Source organism: Salvelinus namaycush, chromosome 28, assembly GCF_016432855.1.
Source record: "Salvelinus namaycush isolate Seneca chromosome 28, SaNama_1.0, whole genome shotgun sequence".
NCBI classification, from domain to species: domain Eukaryota; kingdom Metazoa; phylum Chordata; class Actinopteri; order Salmoniformes; family Salmonidae; genus Salvelinus; species Salvelinus namaycush.
In genome coordinates, this window is record NC_052334.1 from 19,801,273 (window position 1) to 19,818,961 (window position 17,689).

At 42.0% G+C, this 17,689-nt stretch overlaps 1 protein-coding gene across 1 annotated transcript; it reads left to right on the forward strand.

The window, feature by feature from the left end:
* The first annotated feature begins 1,095 nt into the window (after positions 1–1,095).
* Positions 1,096–17,479, forward strand: LOC120023719 (BAG family molecular chaperone regulator 5-like). The gene is made up of 3 exons (XM_038967787.1): positions 1,096–1,604; positions 14,300–15,142; positions 15,277–17,479. The coding sequence occupies exons 1-3, from the start codon at positions 1,582–1,584 to the stop codon at positions 15,812–15,814; spliced, it is 1,404 nt and encodes a 467-aa protein (XP_038823715.1). The 5' UTR covers positions 1,096–1,581; the 3' UTR covers positions 15,815–17,479.
* The last annotated feature ends 210 nt before the right edge of the window (positions 17,480–17,689 follow it).

Genomic DNA, 17,689 nt, shown 5'->3' on the forward strand with positions numbered 1-17,689 from the left:
GATTGGCTATTTTTCTTGATTAACTTGTCAGGGATAGCTAAGAAATAGGATGAATATGTTTGTCTTGATAGACTATGCAGTATAGTAAGTAAAATATGTCAAAAAATGTATAAATCCCTTTGTAGCCAACTATTGAGAATAGTTATAAATTATTCTGTATATTAGACTTTCCCGTAAACTTTAAATACTTTCCCATAAACTTAATATTGTTATTACAATACATAAATACGTTACTTAACTGGTACGTTATGAACAGTAATCAGAGGGTGATCATGAATAGCCATTCATTAAAATGTGTCATATTTAAATGTAAACCAGAAGCTTTTTTTTATTTTTTATAATAATAATGTTTTGTACTGCTGGAATCTGTGCTGTGTTCTTGATCAATAGACATTTAAAGGTTGGATGTTCGGACTAGCCTTTATAAGGAATTCATGAACATTAATGGTGAGCTGCGACACAAATTCCTGTCTTCACTTTAAATCTATTTATACTATCATGTAACATTCCAATCACCTTTACACATTTTTCACCAAAACTAAAAAAAACATCATCATCAATCATGTCTGTAATAATAGGTCCAGGACAAGCCTATTGTTATGTATAGACCTGTCTTCAAGGAATCCAGATGAGTGTTACTTATTATATGTGGCATGCCCTCTTTCATTCTGTTAGCAATCACATGGGTAAACACATTGCAATCTACATTAAGTAATGTCTCAGGGCGCAGATTGTCTATATAGTGTATATCTTGTCTTTACCAGGTTTAGGTATAAGAGTTAGTTATCAACAAGTGCAGGCTGCTGAGGGGAGGACGGCTCATAATAACTGCTGGAACGGAGTATTATTGCCGGAATGGAGTGAATGGTATGTTTGCTACCATTCCATTAACTCCATTCCGACCATTATTATGAGCCATCCTTCTCTCAGCAGCCTCCACTGGTATCAACCCTTGTTTCATAGTTGGCGTTAGACCGCGTTCAAAACAACTGGGAACTCGGAAATCTCTGACTTCAGTGCTTTCAAGACAACTGGGAAAAAGAGAGAAAAAACGAGCTCCGACTAGGAAAAATCGTTTTGAATGGTCATCCAAGTTCAAGGCGGAAACTCGGGCATCTGTCTGGAGCTCCGACTGTCCGACTCGAAGTTAGTGTTAGTTAGTGTGCGTGACCACTGAGCTATAGGTGTGGCCAACTTGCAAAGATACCACGTGACTGAGGACGGTCCACGTACTTCCTGTATTGAAATTAGGTTGGACGACCAACGTATAACACCGATTCAACACTGCTCTCGGATTACTTTGTCAAATTCTGTAACAGAACCCTTTGTCTGCGGCAGCAATAGTGTAATATTAGCTGTTTGCGATGTCCGCATGTGTATCGAATTAAACGCCTAACAAGCGTTTTCATATTCAGAAATGTGGTCATTACGATCCCGCTTGGCCAGCCTGTCACGCCGGGGGCATTCTTCCCATTCCAACCCCCCTGTGAAAATGTCTTGCTAGCCAGCTAGTAGCTATCTACACCCCAGTTTGTAGTTGTGCGTTGTAATGTTTAGTATTGTATCCATCTCTTCACTACTATGGCTGTACGTTGGTTATGCAGGTAAGAATACGGGCATGTAAGCTTATCATATATTCCGTACAGTTTATTATGTGTATTTATTATCAAATGTATTTATTTACCTGGCATCGTTTGGATTTCGACGACGTTAGCTAGCCTACATTTAGCTTGTACATAAAATACAAAAAAATGTTGACACCACATTGATGATTTCATTAATATATGTGGATTTATTGCACTTCGGCTGACATTATGGTGTCAGTCAGGGGACCAGTGACTCGGAGTCACTAAGTGTGGTCTTGTTGACCAGCAGTGCCCCTGGCCCAAAGAGGCTTCATTGTCCTCCAACAACTGGGTCCCCGTTGGAACTCTACAAAAAGTAGTATTTCCTTCCCCCTTCATTTACTGATTCGAATTTCGAAATGACTGTGCAAGTGAAAGCCATCTGGTGGAGCCCTTGCGTTCACCAGTGTCCAATCATGGCATCAGTGATTACTGAGGAAGGAAAAGTGCACATTTTAAAGGAATTCGAATGGGGCCCTGTGACTTAAATGTAGACCTAGCAATATGAACGCGCGGCGACTTCTTGCTCACAACTACATGGACTTGTCCAATAAGAAAATATAGTTGGCTGTGTTGTACTACTGAACACGACCCATGATTATGAACTATTCTAAGGGGGGAAAGAACCCCCCCAGGTGCCTCAGATTGAGGTCTAATAGGCCTGTAGATGATCCTTTGAGATAGGGGCTAGCTATAAGGTCACAGTTAGTGATGTAGTTGCAGAAAAATAGGTGGCTTAAGCTGACCGTGGTGCATTTACCCTCCGCTGTACCACTGGTCATAGTGTTTACAAATATGACCATTGGCCAGGGTCACACCATCTCACATTCAGTAGGCAGCCAACAGACAAGGCAGCCAACGAAGAAGACACCCGGGACCTATTCAGGCTCAGCATGTTACAAATATTGGCTAAATATGAAATTACACACCATAGCGTGGGTCTCGTTAATGCAAAATGTTGTGTTTTTCAGGCAAAGAAAATGGCAATATATTTTTCTGTGTTTTGTAAACGCAAATCTAAAATGTTTCTTATTGTAATTTCTGCTCGGCATCAGACTAATTTTGTGCTTCAGTTGCATTTCTCCACTCGAATGATAATTCACAAAGGAGATGTGTAGCTGCTTTTCTCCGGTAAAATGCAAGATTAACTTAAGCTAAACATTAGAAAATGTAGCTGGCTACATTCTTTATGATAAACATTAGAAATATGATGGCCATGTATCTTTTTTACAAAAAATCTTGCTTTTTCATTGTAGGCTAAGCTCGTCTACTTGTGTGGCTGCTAACCAAATAGCGTTGCGCTTCTGTTGTCATCTGATGAAAATTAAGTTATTTTCTGCCGAATGTGTTGCACTCATGCAGTGGTCACCGATTGGTCGATCGCCACGGCATTTCTAGTTTATTGCCAAACATTTCTGTAAAAAAATCAAGAATAACGTTATTTTTGCGTTCCTATTTTTATGTATTCCTCTCGCGCTGTTGGTAGGTGCATACGATTCAGCTGGGTAAGCAGATTGTTCCCATTTTGAACCATTTCATGTGTCTGAATGCACAAACACTGCCTTCCTGGAGAACAAATCAAATGCACTATAGGTCTACCGCTGGCCAATCGGATGGTCTCAGAGGATTTCGTATTATTCTGGTCTCAGAGCGTTTCATATTATTCTGTGCGTATATTCGAGACCATTTAATATGATATGTTGTTTGGTTTGTATTAATTTGTGGATGTCCATCACCCGTTTCTTATGTTATGAATTACACTTCGTATTGTATGTTACGAATTTGCAAAATGTACAATGTGTTACGAATTTGCAAAACATAGTATATTTTACGAATTCTAGCTAGGTAGCTAATGTTAGCTTGCTGGCTAACATTTGCTAGGCTAGGGGTTATGGCTAAATAAATAAATAAAATCATTGGACTAGGGTTATGGTTAGTAGTTAGGTTAAAGGGCTTTAGGGGAAGGGTTAGCTAACATACAAAGGAGTTGAAACGTTGCTAAAATGTTAAAGTTGTCCGTGATGAGATTGGAACTCGCAACCTGTTTTATGTAACCATACCTAACATATCATACTAATTACTATGTTACATCTAGTTTGAGACGAACCAGCAGATTACCAAGTCTGCAGTAATGTATCAGGCGTAAAATAAAGCTAAAGTAAAGTTGATACTGTGAGATTTCAAAACTTTTAAAACCATGACATGTTTTTACTCATCACTGTCAACACTTATAAGCCATAAAATTAGCATTGTCTTACTTGCGCTACAACCCGCACTGCAGTTATAATGAATGAGTAGGAAAGTGTATCAATAGGCTTGCACTGTTATTATTAGCGGCTTGAGTCTTATTTTATTATAATAATTTTTTTATATCTAGGAATATTTCACTTTCTCTGTTCACAGGAGTGAGAACATGAATTTGTGCATGAGGCAGAAATAATGCGGTGCGACTTGAGGTAACCTCTCTTGGGCACGTGAGACGGTAGCGTCCCACCTCTTCAACAGCCAGTGAAACTGCTGGCCGCCAAATTCAAATACAGAAATACTCATTATAAAAATTCAGAAAACAAAACATATTTTACATAGGTTTAAAGATTAACTTCTTGTGAATCCAACCACTGTGTCAGACTTTAAAAATGCTTTACGGCGAAAGCATACCTTACGATTATTTGAGAACATAGCCCACTAGACAAATCATTACAAACAGTAGCCAGCCAAGTAGAACAGTTACACATGCCAGAAATAGAGATAAAATTAATCCCTTACCTTTGATGATCTTCATATGGTTGCACTCAGCAGACATTCATTTACTCAATAAATGTTCCTTTTGTTCGATAAAGTCTCTTTATATCCAAAAACCTCTGTTTTGTTCGTGCGTTTTCTTCAGTAATCCACAGGCTCAAACGCAGTCAAAACAGGAAGACAAAAAAATCCTAATTGTATCTGTAAAGTTCATAGAAACATGTCAAAGGATGTTTATATTCAATCCTCAGGTTGTTTTTAGCCTAAATAATCGATAATATTTCAACCGGACAATAACGTTTTAAAAGGTAAACAAGAAAGGTAAACAAGAAAGTCGGTCTCGCGCATGAAAAAGCTCTGACACTTTAGGGTCCACTCATTCAGACTGCTCTTACTTCTTCACTTTTCAGAATACAAGCCTGAAACAATTTCTAAAGACTGTTGACATCTAGTGGAAGGCATAGAAACTGCAATTTCAGTCCTAAGTCAATGGATACTGTAATGGCATTGAATAGAAAACTACAAACCCCCCCCCCCCAAAAAAAACTTCCTGCATGGCCAAATCAGTTCTGTTATACTCACAGACACTATTTTAACAGTTTTGGAAACTTTAGAGTGTTTTCTATCCAAATCTACCAGTTATATGCATATCATATCTTCTGGCCCCGAGCAGCAGGCAGTTTAATTTGGGCATGCATTTCATCCAGAATTCTGAATGCTGCCCCCTACCCTAGTGAAGTTAAGCTATCAGCTGGAAGACATTGTCCTTTTTGGTCAATGTCAGCTAAAGAAGGGGAGAGTGGAGGGACATTTAGAGGCGAACTCTGAGTCTGCTGCCCTCAGCTGAGACTGACCATCAGATGCAAGCACCATCAGCCCAGTAAAATAAAAAGCAAATTATTTAAATGTATTCTCACTCAGCTGTGCCTCACAAGTAATGCAACAACAGATCTATTACCAGTGAAATCATAGAGCCAATCTCAAATTTTGAAATTGAATATAAAAAATATAAAGAATGGCAGGGCAATTCATGCAAAGCCAATATATGTCGATAATGTATTGGGCCTATAGCCTACTGCACAAACCACATTGGTACAGTACTGTTTTTAATAGGTTAATGTTGCATAGGCTTACGTTTTTTAAGTAATGTTAAAAAATAATCTTAGCGGTAGATATCGGCTTGCATTTTGACTCAGTGAGCTTGACTTAGAAAAGGTTGGTGACCACTGCACTAATGTATTTTCAGTGAATGAATACTATAGTTGCATGCGCCTGATCACTCTTGAAGCAAAACAACGGACTTTCAATATGAAACGCAAGTGAAAGTGTTTAAAATGCAAATATTTTGAAAATGCAGATTTCTAAACTCTAAAGCGACCCCTGCATAAGTAGGGGACCCAGGTTATCGGTTTATTCAGTGGCCAACCATCCTCCACAGTCCCCACGGTGTGGGTTGCCAGTTGTTGGTTATGAATCATGGCCAAATTTACAGATTGTACATGTCATGGCTGACCATCACTAAATTATTTTTGTCTGTTCTAGGGCTATACACTTCTGTCTGAATATTATGTAATGTTATATTCTCATGAGTTTTTAAGCCCCTGAACTAATCAATTTTGTGTATAGGCAGGCTTATCTCCCAAATACTCTTCATGGATATGGAAGTTGGCAATGCATGATACAGTTGTGAAAATGGAATCTTTGTCATAGTGGTATTCCAGCAGCACCAGTTGGTCTCAACTTGCTGCCAGATGCCAATTAGAGATCTTCTTTTGTAGTTCAATGGTAGAGATGTCAAATGCTTGACATAGCCCATGTAAATAGAATGTATTTTTAATTGTGTTTAATAGTGATTACAAGTTACAACGTATCTTGTTGACAATAGCAGACTATCAAACTGCTAAAATATGGCCACGACCCCGTTTTACAGTTCACTGAAGACTAGTTTATGACGCGCGTGAACAAACCCTCTGAATTGGTGCTTGGGAGGGGCGACACCGCACGCAGTGCTTAATGCTGTACGACAGTACTGTACCGAGGTGAATCAGCCATTGAAAACGAAATAGCCGGCATAGCTACATAAAGACAAACAATATTAATTTGGATTACACACTACAGCGCGTACGATCATAGTTGGTTAGCTGATGGAAACGGACATCTTTAGAAATGTGCGCAAATGTCTTTGGCGCTTTGAAAAGGTGAGACATTTCATGCGCAGCTGGGAAGGTAGTGAGACATTGCTGGCGTTTGTTACATTGAAACAGGAACCTAGCAACTGGCAGATTGAAAATGCGTTTTGTTTGAGAGATAGTGGCAGCACTGCAAGCCTAAATGATTAGAGTGTCTGCTTACAATGACAATGCTTAAATCCCTTTTTAGGTATGTAGAACTATTATGTATGAACAGTAATTCTTTGCTCAGTGGGTTGCTGCGCGTTTGAAGAGGGACTGTTCTAGAACGCTTTTTGGAGAATAGAGCATCACCGTACACTATGTTAATCAATTCTAGACTACAGGTATCAATACATAAATATACTACGTAAACTATAAGTCAAGTTGGTAGCTCTAAGGAGACCTCAATTTTGATATGTTCTTTCGGATCGGGTTCTCTGTCAGGCAATTTTTTATTTGTAAGCTGTTGGCCTCACAGGTAGCCTTGCCCCATTGTGTCCAGAAAAGGGACATTCGCTGGTAGCATCCTGGATTGGAGCCCTCTCCAAAACCAGGATGCCATAACAATGTCTGTCTCCTCCCTACACATCTGGGAGGCTTGACTAGCCATTTTAGTTTTATTTAGGCTCCTTGCTCATATTAAACTGACAACAAAATTAAATGTAGGCAGTTTTATTCAACGTACCAAGCATAAACAATGTTTTTAGTGGTTGTGTAATGTGTAATCATGCACTCCTGTCAATAGGATTTTGTTATGAAAGTCTACTTGTCAATTGAGTGGATTCGGCCCATGGTCGTCACCATTCTTTTAGATAGACAATACTGTGTTGCTATTGTACTTCTGAGATGGTCTTTCTAACTACTGTGTCTGATTATATTAAAGGCCCAAATGCAGCTATTTCTGGGTAACAATTAAGTTCCTCATTGTAATGGATTTCCATTAAAATGGCCAAAAGTAGCTTTTGAGCAAGAATTCTTGATTGAGAAACAGTTTATCTTGGACTGACTTGGAGTGGTCTGGGTGGGGATGGGGGAAAATAAAAACTAGCGGTTATGGCAGAGAGGTTTGGAAACCTCTTTGTTATTGCCCAATGCAGCTGGGTTTATATCAATGTCACATCTCCCTTTCTGGTTAACAATTAAGTATCTTACTGTTAGATTTTTCCATTTTTAAAATGTACAAAAATTGCCGGTCACCAGAAAAGCCGAGATTCCCACCCATGCAAACAGGCTGATTCGAAGGTCCTGTGTAGATAGTTGCTGCTTGAAAAACAATCAGGAAATAACACTGATCAAATAGTTTCACACTTTTACAGTGTTAGTTTCATTACCTATTGTACAATATGACATAAAACACATGAACAACTGAATTTTGACTGCAATTGGCCTTTAATTCAAAAGACAAGTAACCTAGTGGCTAAGTGTCTGATTCTCTCCCATGAGGCCTGTTGTCTTTAATTTTTCTGTTAACCCTCAGTTACAGGCTGCTTGTTGTCCTTTCTGACAAATGTGTGTGAATAGGGTAATACTATAGACCCTAGGCCTAAATTGTCTCAACCTTTTCCAATGGCTTTCCTGAGGCAACACTAAAGATAGGTTTACGCTATAGACCAAGGGGGGTGCAAAGTACGGCCCGCTCAAAAAATTTACACCTTTTTCTCCTCAATTTCGTAGTATCCAATTGGTAGTTACAGTCTTATCCCATCGCTGCAACTCCTGTATGGACTCGGGAGAGGCGAAGTTCGAGAGCCGTGCGTCATCCGAAACACGACCCAGCCAAGCTGCACTGCTTCTTGACACAATGCCCACTTAACCCGGAAGCCAGCCACACCAATGTGTCGGAGGAAACGCCGTACACCTGACAACCGTGTCAGCGTGCATTGTGCACGGCCCACCACAGGAGTCGCTAGAGCGCGATGGGACAAGGAAATCTCTGCCTGCCAAACCCTCTCCTAACCCGGGCGATGCTGGGCCAATTGTGCGCCGCCTCATCGGTCTCCCAGTCACATCCCAGCTGTGACACAGCCTGGGATCGAACCTGGGTCTGTAGTGACGCTCGGGAGGCCCCCGCAAATTGATAATAAAAAATAAAGTTTGCCCACCCTTGCTATAAACTGTCACACCGACAGTATTTTAGGCTTCTAATTTGGGTTTATTATCTGAATGGTATTGCAATGTTACCAATAGTCCGAATTAAAACATTTCTGTCTGAATATAGTTTAAATGGACCCTAGTAACCCCATAATGACTGCTCAATCGGCACTCTTTCTCACTATAATCCCCTTTGGAAAATCCCCAACATACGGTCATAACAGTTACGCACTGGGTGCATTCATATATTCACTCTGGAGTGCCAGAGTTCAGATTGTCCATTTGTAAATTCAGAGTGTTTTGTTCTCGGATCATTCAGAGCACACACTGGACGCTCTGGCTGAAGAGTAGGGTTGATCCGAGCATTCTGACCTCACAACGGCAGTCAAGCACCCAAGCTAACTTGCTAGCTACTTTCAAACACAAATGAGAACACCTCACTCTGACCATGTTACTCAGACGAGAGTGCTCTAAAATCGGAGTAGATAGACCGAGTGAATTTACAAATTTCATCTTTAAGAATGAGAAGAATGCCCTGTATATTGTGACATCACAGACACATCACTGTGGAACAGCAGCAGTAAATATTTTGAGAGCCTCCCAATCTGCTGTGTCTGGAGCCTGGATGCCGATGGCACAGAATTTAGGCTACTGGTGTGTTCTCTTACCGGAGCCAGCTTGATATTATTAATTCCCTCTGGAGTTTTTGTAAGTAGTGATGTTGACTATTTGATACAATTATGCCAACAGTCATCTTTGAGTGGGGGAATTCATTCTGTGGGGTGCCCTTTTTTTGTTAGGTCAGACGTTCTCTGAAGAATGTAACTCGATTATGGTTATTTCTGACCTGGGGTGTTAAGACAGCTTTGTTGTTGTTGCAGTAATTAGACTTAGTTCAGTGATGTTCATTAGACAGTCTTGGAAAGCTGAAATAGTAGCCTGCACTGAGCCTAGATCTATAGCCTACGTTCAGTAATGAGTTGAATGATTGTCATGCTAGTGTTATCATTGAAAGTTGAATTAATGTATTGCCTTTTTTTAGGACATGCCTGCATGGTTCTTGTTGGTTAAGCGGTCACTAACAAATTAGGGTTGTACACTTAACTTCCAGTAGCTCATTGTTCATTTGAGGAAATAAGTGGACAAAGGCTGCTTGTTCAAGCTTGTTTTTATTTTGTAAAATAGAAAAAAATATTTTACAAAATAGTGAAACATTAAAGTTAGCCTTTTTAGATAAAACTATAATAAAATATTCAAATGTTGTCCACCTAATCAAAGGATCTGAGAATGAATCTGGTACTGAAAGCATAAGCTACAGCTAGCTAGCACTGCAGTGCATAGTTGAACAGCTTTGAACAAGTTAATTTCTTAAAAATGAAGGAGAAGCAATAGAGATATTTAGTTGTATTTTTTTTCACTTAGCTAGCGAATGCAGCTTGCTAGTTTAGCCTACTCAAACACCAGGCTCAAACAGAGAGGGATGCTATGTTAGCTAGCTAGTTATGGCTATCCAACACTGGAACTCTTCCAAGTCAAGGTAAGCTTTTGGTTTTATAAGTTCATGGTCACTGGGGCCCGCCGATATAACTGCGGATGATAAGATGACGCCGAAGAGGATGGCTGACGTTTTACATGCTCCTAACCAACTGTGTTATTTTGTTATTTTTTTTTGTGTTTAACTTATTTTGTACATAATGTTGCTGCTACCGTCTCTTATGACCGAAAATCACTTCAGGACATCAGAACAGCGATTACTCACCACGAACTGGAAGAAGCTTTTTCCTTTAACGAGATGGATATACTGCTTTCCCGGGAACAGGCCCAAATCCCTGTCATTTGCGTGAAGAAAAGACTGAGGAAAAGGGGGCGCAGGTCAGGCTGCCTTCTGAGAATCTGTAGGCGAGCGAGAACTCCCACTGCCATCCGTTCTACTGGCTAACATGCAATTATTGGAAAATAAAATTGGTGACTTACGATTATCCTACCAACAGGACATTAAGAATTGTAATATCTTATGTTCACCAACTCGTGGCTGAACGACGACACGGATAATATAGAGCTGGCGGGATTTTCCATGCACCGGCAGAACAGAGAAGAAGCTACGTCTGGTAAGACGAGGGGTGGGGGTGTGTGTCTATTTGTCAATAACAGCTGGTGCGCGATGTCTAATATTAAAGAAGTCTCAAGGTATTGCTCGCCTGAGGAAGAGTATTTTATGATAAGCTGTAGACCACACCATCTACCAAGAGAGTTCTCATCTATATTATTCGTAGCCGTCTATTTACCACCCCAGACCGATGCTGGCACTAAGACTGCACTCAACAAGTTGTTTAAAGCCATAAGCAAATAAGAAAATGTTCATCCAGAAGTGGCGCTCCTAGTGGCTGGGGACTTTAATGCAGGGAAACTTAAATCAGTTTTACACAATTTTTACCAGCATGTCACATGTGCAACCAGAGGGGGGAAAAAAACTCCAGACCACCTTTACTCCACACACAGAGATGCATACAAAGCTCTCCCTCACCCTCCATTTGGCAAATCTGGCCATAATTCTAAACTCCTGATTCCTGCTTACAAGCAAAAACTAAAGCAGGAAGTACCAGTGACTCGCTCAATATGGAAGTGGTCAGATGACGCAGCTGCTACGCTACAGAGAACTGGCAGTGTGGTGCAAGGACATCAACATCTCCCTCAATGTGAGCAAGACAAAGGAGCTGATCGTGGACTACAGGAAAAGGCAGGCCGAACAGGCCCCCATTAACATTTGATGGGGCTGTAGTGGAGCGGGTCGAGAGTTTCAAGTCTCTTGGTGTAAGCATCAACCAACAAATTATCATGGTCAAAACACACCAAGACAGTCGTGAAGAGGGCCTGACAAAACCTATTTCCCCTCAGGAGACTGAAAAGATTTGGCATGGGTCCCCAGATCCTCAAAATGTTCTACAGCTGCACCATCGAGAGCATCCTGACCGGTTGCATCACCGCCTGGTATGGCAACTGCTTGGCATCTGACCGTAAGGCGTCACAGAGGGTAGTGCGTACGGCCCAGTACATAACTGGGGCCAAGCTTCCTGCCATCCAGGACCTATATAATAGGCAGTGTCAGAGGAAAGCCCATAAAATTTTCAGACTCCAGTCACCCAAGTCATGCTGTTTTCTCTGCTACCGCACTGCAAGCTCCTTAACAGCTTCTGCCCCCAAGCCATAAGACTGCTGAACAATTAATCAAATGGCCAACGGACTATTTAAATTGACATTTACATTGTTACTTTTTATAATTGTTTTATTTTCGTTTATTTGGTAAATGTTTTCTTAACTCTTCTTGAACTGCACTGTTGGTTAAGGGCTTGTATGTAAGCATTTCACGGTAAGGTCTACACTTGTTGTATTCGGTTTGATTTGAAACTGCTTGCTGACTGTACACTACTACATGATTGTAGTGTGTTTACTAATGCGTTAGTTCTGGTAGCTGTGTTGACGTTAGCTAATATGGTGACAACGGTGTAGCAGTTATGATATGAAGGTTTGGCCTGGTCACAGACAGCTGATGTGTTGTGCACTGAACTCCACAAGTGAAGGAAAAAGGTGAGAGGAGGCTAGCATGTAGATGCGATAAGGAATTATACAACGATCAAAGGGATCATGCTGTTTGTATGTGGCTGCTATGAAAGTGAACTGTGTTTGTGTGTGATCAGGGGTGTCTTCGTTCCGCTGATTCTGTTGAAAAACGTTTCTTAAATGGAAACAAACAAAACGAGGATAAACATACCTGAATTTGTCCAATAGAAACTCTTGTTTGCAACTTGTTGGACTAATGATTACACCCTAGATCAGCTAGATGCAGGCAAGAGTTTGCAAAGCGGTATTGAATGTGTCAATGTCTGTCACATTTTTCTCAACATATGTACCTATGTTGTAAACTTTCAATCATAGTCTAGGTTGTAGCAACCTCATGATGGGTGTAGGGACAATTCTAGTATCATGTAGTAAGCCTAAACCTAGCCATGTTACATTACGCTGGGTGAATAGAATATGAATGACAGTCATGCTCATAAAAAAATATTGTCCTCACTCATCTTAAAATGCACCGACCGCCACTGCCTTAGGTCAACATTACATAATGGGAACAAGGACACCTGGCCTAACATATGGAATTGGACAAGCCTCATACTGGAGCTTTGTTTTTTTTCTTAATGTTTTCCTATTTTAAGGATGAAGAATTAAAATATATATATATTATACACACACAGTACCAGTCAAAAGTTTGGACACCTACTCATTCAAGGGTTTTTCTTTATTTTTGCTATTTTCCACCTTGTAGAATAATAGTAAAGACATCAAAACCTATGAAATAACACATGGAATCATGTAGTGACCAAAAAAGTAAAATATATTTGAGATTCTTCAAAGTAGCCACCCTTTGCCTTGATGACAGCTTTGCACAATCTTGGCATTCTCTCAACCAGTTTCATGAGGTGGTCACCTGGAATGCATTTCAATTAACCTCTCTGGGATATGTGGGATGGTAGCGTCCCACCTGGCCAACATCCAGTGAAAATGCAGAGCGCCAAATTCAAATAAATTACTATTAAAAATTAAACTCATGAAATCACACATTCAATATACCAAATTAAAGCTACACTTGTTGTGAATCCAGCCAACGTGTCAGATTTCAAAAATGCTTTACGGCGAAAGCAAACAATGCTATTATCTGAGGATAGCACCCCAGCTAACAATCACAGACCATCATATTTCAACCCTCCCGGCGTGACACAAAACGCAGAAATAAAGATATAATTCATGCCTTACCTTTGACGAGCTTCTTGTGTTGGCACTCCAATATGTCCCATAAACATCACAAATGGTCCTTTTGTTCGATTAATTCCGTCAATATATATCCAAAATGTCCATTTATTTGGCGCGTTCGATCCAGAGAAACACCGGTTCCAACTTGCACAACGTGACTACAAAATATCTCAAAATTTACCTGTAAGCTTTGTCCAAACATTTCAAACTACTTTTGAAATACAACTTTAGGTATTTTTTTACGTAAATAATCGATAAAATTGAAGATGGGATGATCTGTGTTCAATACCGGAGGAAAACAATATGTAGCATGCTTTCTGGTCACGCGCCTCTAACAAACCGTACACTTTTCTGGAGCCACATTCTGAACATGGCTACTTCTTCATTTCTCAAAGGAAAAACCTCAACCAATTTCTAAAGACGGTTGACATCCAGTGGAAGCGATAGGAACTGCAGGAAGGTCCCTTAGAAATCTGGATTCCCAATGAAAACCCATTGAAAAGAGTGACCTCAAAAAAAAATCTGAATGGTTTGTTCTCGGTGTTTTGCCTGCCAAATAAGTTCTGTTATAGTCACAGACATGATTCAAACAGTTTTAGAAACTTCAGAGTGTTTTCTATCCAATACTAATAATATGCATATATTAGCATCTGGGACTGAGTAGGAGGCAGTTTACTCTGGGCACGCTTTTCATCCAAACGTGAAAATGCTGCCCCCTATCCTAGAGAAGTTAACAGGTGTGCCTTGTTAAAAGGTAATTTGTGTAATTTCTTTCCTTAATGTGTTTGAGCCAATCAGACTGTAGATCAATGTGTTTCAGCTTTGAACTTTTGTTAATGTATTTGCGCTTACCCTTATTTTCAGCCTGTTTGGGAAGCCCTTTAATGGTGGGAAGAGAATGGACCATGGCAGCCAGCAGCAGCACCCAGCCATGAATAGGCTCTATGAGGTCCAGCGGGAGGTTCAGTCTCTGGGCCCTCAAGTGTGCACCTTCAGCGGGCTAAAGAACGAGCGGGAGTACCGGCGCCTGGAGCGCGAGCTGACCCAGTTGCTCCTGGAAGTGGACCAGGTGGACACGGAGGGCAGGGCAGACCTACAGGGGGCACGCAAGAGAGCAGCCCAGGAAGTAGAGGGGCTGTTGCGCTACCTAGAGGAGAACGCCACCCACCCGTCTCGCCTGGCCATCGAGGAGCTGAGCCGGGAGGCCCAGAGGCTGGTGGAGCAGGGGGTGGTGGAGCCTCAGCAGGCTGGGGGCACAGCAGAGATCAGTGATGAGCTGGTGGATGCTGTGCAGGAGCTGATACTGAGGCTCACCCAGGTGAAGACAGGAGGGAGGGTGCCCCTCCGCAAGGCTCGCTACCGGGCCCTGACACGACTGTGTGCCGTGCAGGACGTGATCGAGGGTCGCACGCGCCAGCAGACCCTTCCCCTGTCAGAAGACACGCACGTGGCCGTGCAGAGGATCAACCAGGTGATGGTGCAGGTGAGTGTTGCGCGCAGCCAGCTGGTGGCACTGCTGATGGGGCTGAGTGGGAGGGATAGCTGTGCCCACCTCTCCCGCGTGCTCACTGAGCTCCTAGTGGAGCTGGATGCCCTGGACGTGTCGGGTAACGCAGCGGTCAGAAACTACCGCAAACAGGTGGTGGAGGAGATCAACAGCCTGCTCAAACACCTGGACCTGGAGGGAGAGGGAGACGATACGCGCAGGTACTCAGCTTTACTAGAATTACAAACGCTCTGGAGTAATAATACAGAAGGGAAATACAGTATGCGTGTGTGTACATGCTTTCAGATACAACTTGGCTCAAAAATGTGATTGTGTTGTATATATCTTTCCTCAGGTATGACTTGGGGCAGAATGACTCTATCCGTCAGATTGAGGCGGTGCGTGGTCGGGTGGGCCAGCTGCAGGGGGAGGTCCTGCGACACTGTGGGGTGGGCGACCTCTTCAGGCCGAAGCCTGAGCTCCAGAGTCTCCTCACACATCTGGACCAGGTAGACACAGCCCGTAACCCCTGTATCCGTGAAGCCCGGCGGCGTGCCGTGCTGGAGGTCCAGGCTGTCATCACCTTCCTGGACCTCCGTGAGGCCCTGATCTGCCGCCAGCCCAGCCCCAACGAGCCCTCACAACACAGGGCTGTGTGGATAGTCCTGGGCAGCCTGTCAGACCTCCAGGCCCAGGTACTCTGCTTCAATGGCAAGCATGCCGACAAGAGCTACATGCTGCTGGAGGAGCTTCTGACCAAACAGCTGCTGGCACTGGACGCGGTCGACCCACAGGGCGACGAGATGACCAAGGTGGCCCGCAAGCAAGCAGTCAAGTTTGCCCAGAACATCCTCAGCTTTCTGGACATGAAGACAGATGAGTGGGAATACTGATCCACTGGAAAAGACTGGACATAGCTGTAGGATGCCCTATGGAATTGTATATAAACTGGTGCATCATCGCTCTAAGAGAGTTGGGGTGTGTAAATATTGTCTAAATCCCAGAATGCACGTCAGCAGCGCTTTTGTCTCTTTGTCATTGTTGCTGGTCTGTAGGGGGGGGTGGACAACCCAATAACATTTTTGTGAAATAGAATTTGGAGAATAGTGTTCCGACATACAATGTGCTTTTTAAAGTTTACAGAGCATCTTTTTGAAATCTACTGTATGTGTGTGCGTTTTGATCAGTGTTGTTGGGTTGTGGTTGCAAAGCCTGCGGCCAAAAGCACTGAAGCCTGTTATAGTGGTGGTCAGAGTAGTTAAGATAGTCACTTCGTCTGTTTTTCAAAAGCAGGAGTTGGACTAGAGTAATTACATCTTGATGGTATCCATGTTTAGCTTGATTACTTTGGAGGTCAGTTGTAAATTTACTCAGATGTACATGATGTCTCAAAATACTTCTTTACTGAGATGAACCGAGTTTACATCAGTACTGTGAGACAAGATCTTCCTCTGTTCATGTTGCTTCTCCACTTCCATTTGCTCTGTCTCTCTTCCTCAATCAACACTTCTGGGGCAAACTACCCTAACCCTGGACATACACAGCTGTTGCTGGCAACCATTCAGATGACAAATGAAAAGGAGAGCTTCTTTACGGCTTTAACCACTGTCCTACAATAATGAGGAGAAGGAGGATGTAGAGTTAAAGGGCCTGTGAGAACATTTGTCAATAGGAGGGTATGTTATTAAAGGCCTCCTTGTATAGAATGAACATTTGTGGACACGATAATTGCCCTGTTTGTCTGTAATTTGTAGCTAAATGTTGATTGTGTGTTTGCGAGGCTAGTGAAGGGGAAAAACAGTGTGGAGGTGGTTTAGGTTTCATTTTTGTCTGTGGCTTTCTATTGTCAGAGGAATGTGTCTGAGAGCCCCGTAGAGGGTCACTGATTTGGTGTGGCGTGTATTATTATAGCTGGTGACAAGTGTTCACAGTGGACAGAGCAGTCTAAAACCTCTGCAGAGTTGCAGCAGAGTTAGGAAGCTATTAGTTAAAAAGCCCAAATCTCTGTGCCTTTCTTTTCATCATATTTTTCACCATCCCGAACACTTACGCTCTGAGATGTGCACTTTTTACTGATTCTCAGCGCTGCAACTGACAGCTCTTTGTAAACTGACCATGGCATGTCTGTCAGATAGCCCTATGCACTAACAAAGCTTGAACAGATAGCTCCCACAGAACTCACACTCTCAAAATGACAGAGGTTATTCAAACCTTCTCTGCTGCTATAGAAAAACATACGGCACACAAACAGTGAAATCCAGCTTCACACTCATGGGTCGTCTGAAGTGAGATGATTCGATTACACTGTGTTCAGTGCGGCCCACATGCAATGGAGGGGTGTTCACACAGCAAACTTAATGCTCTGTCAAACTAACCAATAGAAAATAAGGTTCCATTCTGTCAATTTTTGTTGATTTGAAGTAACATTCTTTGCCAATAACCATAGACAATCTCATTCCTTCCTAGGCATATACAGTGCATTCGGAAAGTATTCAGACTTTTTCAGCCTTATTCTAAAAAGGATTAAATTGTTTTTTTCATCGTCAATCTACACACAATACCCCATAATGACAAAGCAAAAACAGGTTTTTAGACGTTTTTGCAAATGTATATAAAAGTATTCAGACCCTTTACTCAGTACTTTGTTGAAGTACATTTGGCAGCCATTACAGCCTCGATTCTTCTTCGGTATGATGCTACAAGCTTGGCACACCTGTATTTGGGGAGTTTCTCCCATTCTCTGCAGATCCTCTCAAGCTCTGTCAGTT

Excerpts from the sequence above, each read along its gene's own strand:
- LOC120023719 (XM_038967787.1), top strand. The coding sequence starts at position 1,582 with ATGGCTGTACGTTGGTTATGCAG. Across the intron at positions 1,605-14,299 it reads GCTGTACGTTGGTTATGCAG|CCTGTTTGGGAAGCCCTTTA; the intron begins GTAAGAATACGG and ends CCTTATTTTCAG. Across the intron at positions 15,143-15,276 it reads GAGGGAGACGATACGCGCAG|GTATGACTTGGGGCAGAATG; the intron begins GTACTCAGCTTT and ends ATCTTTCCTCAG.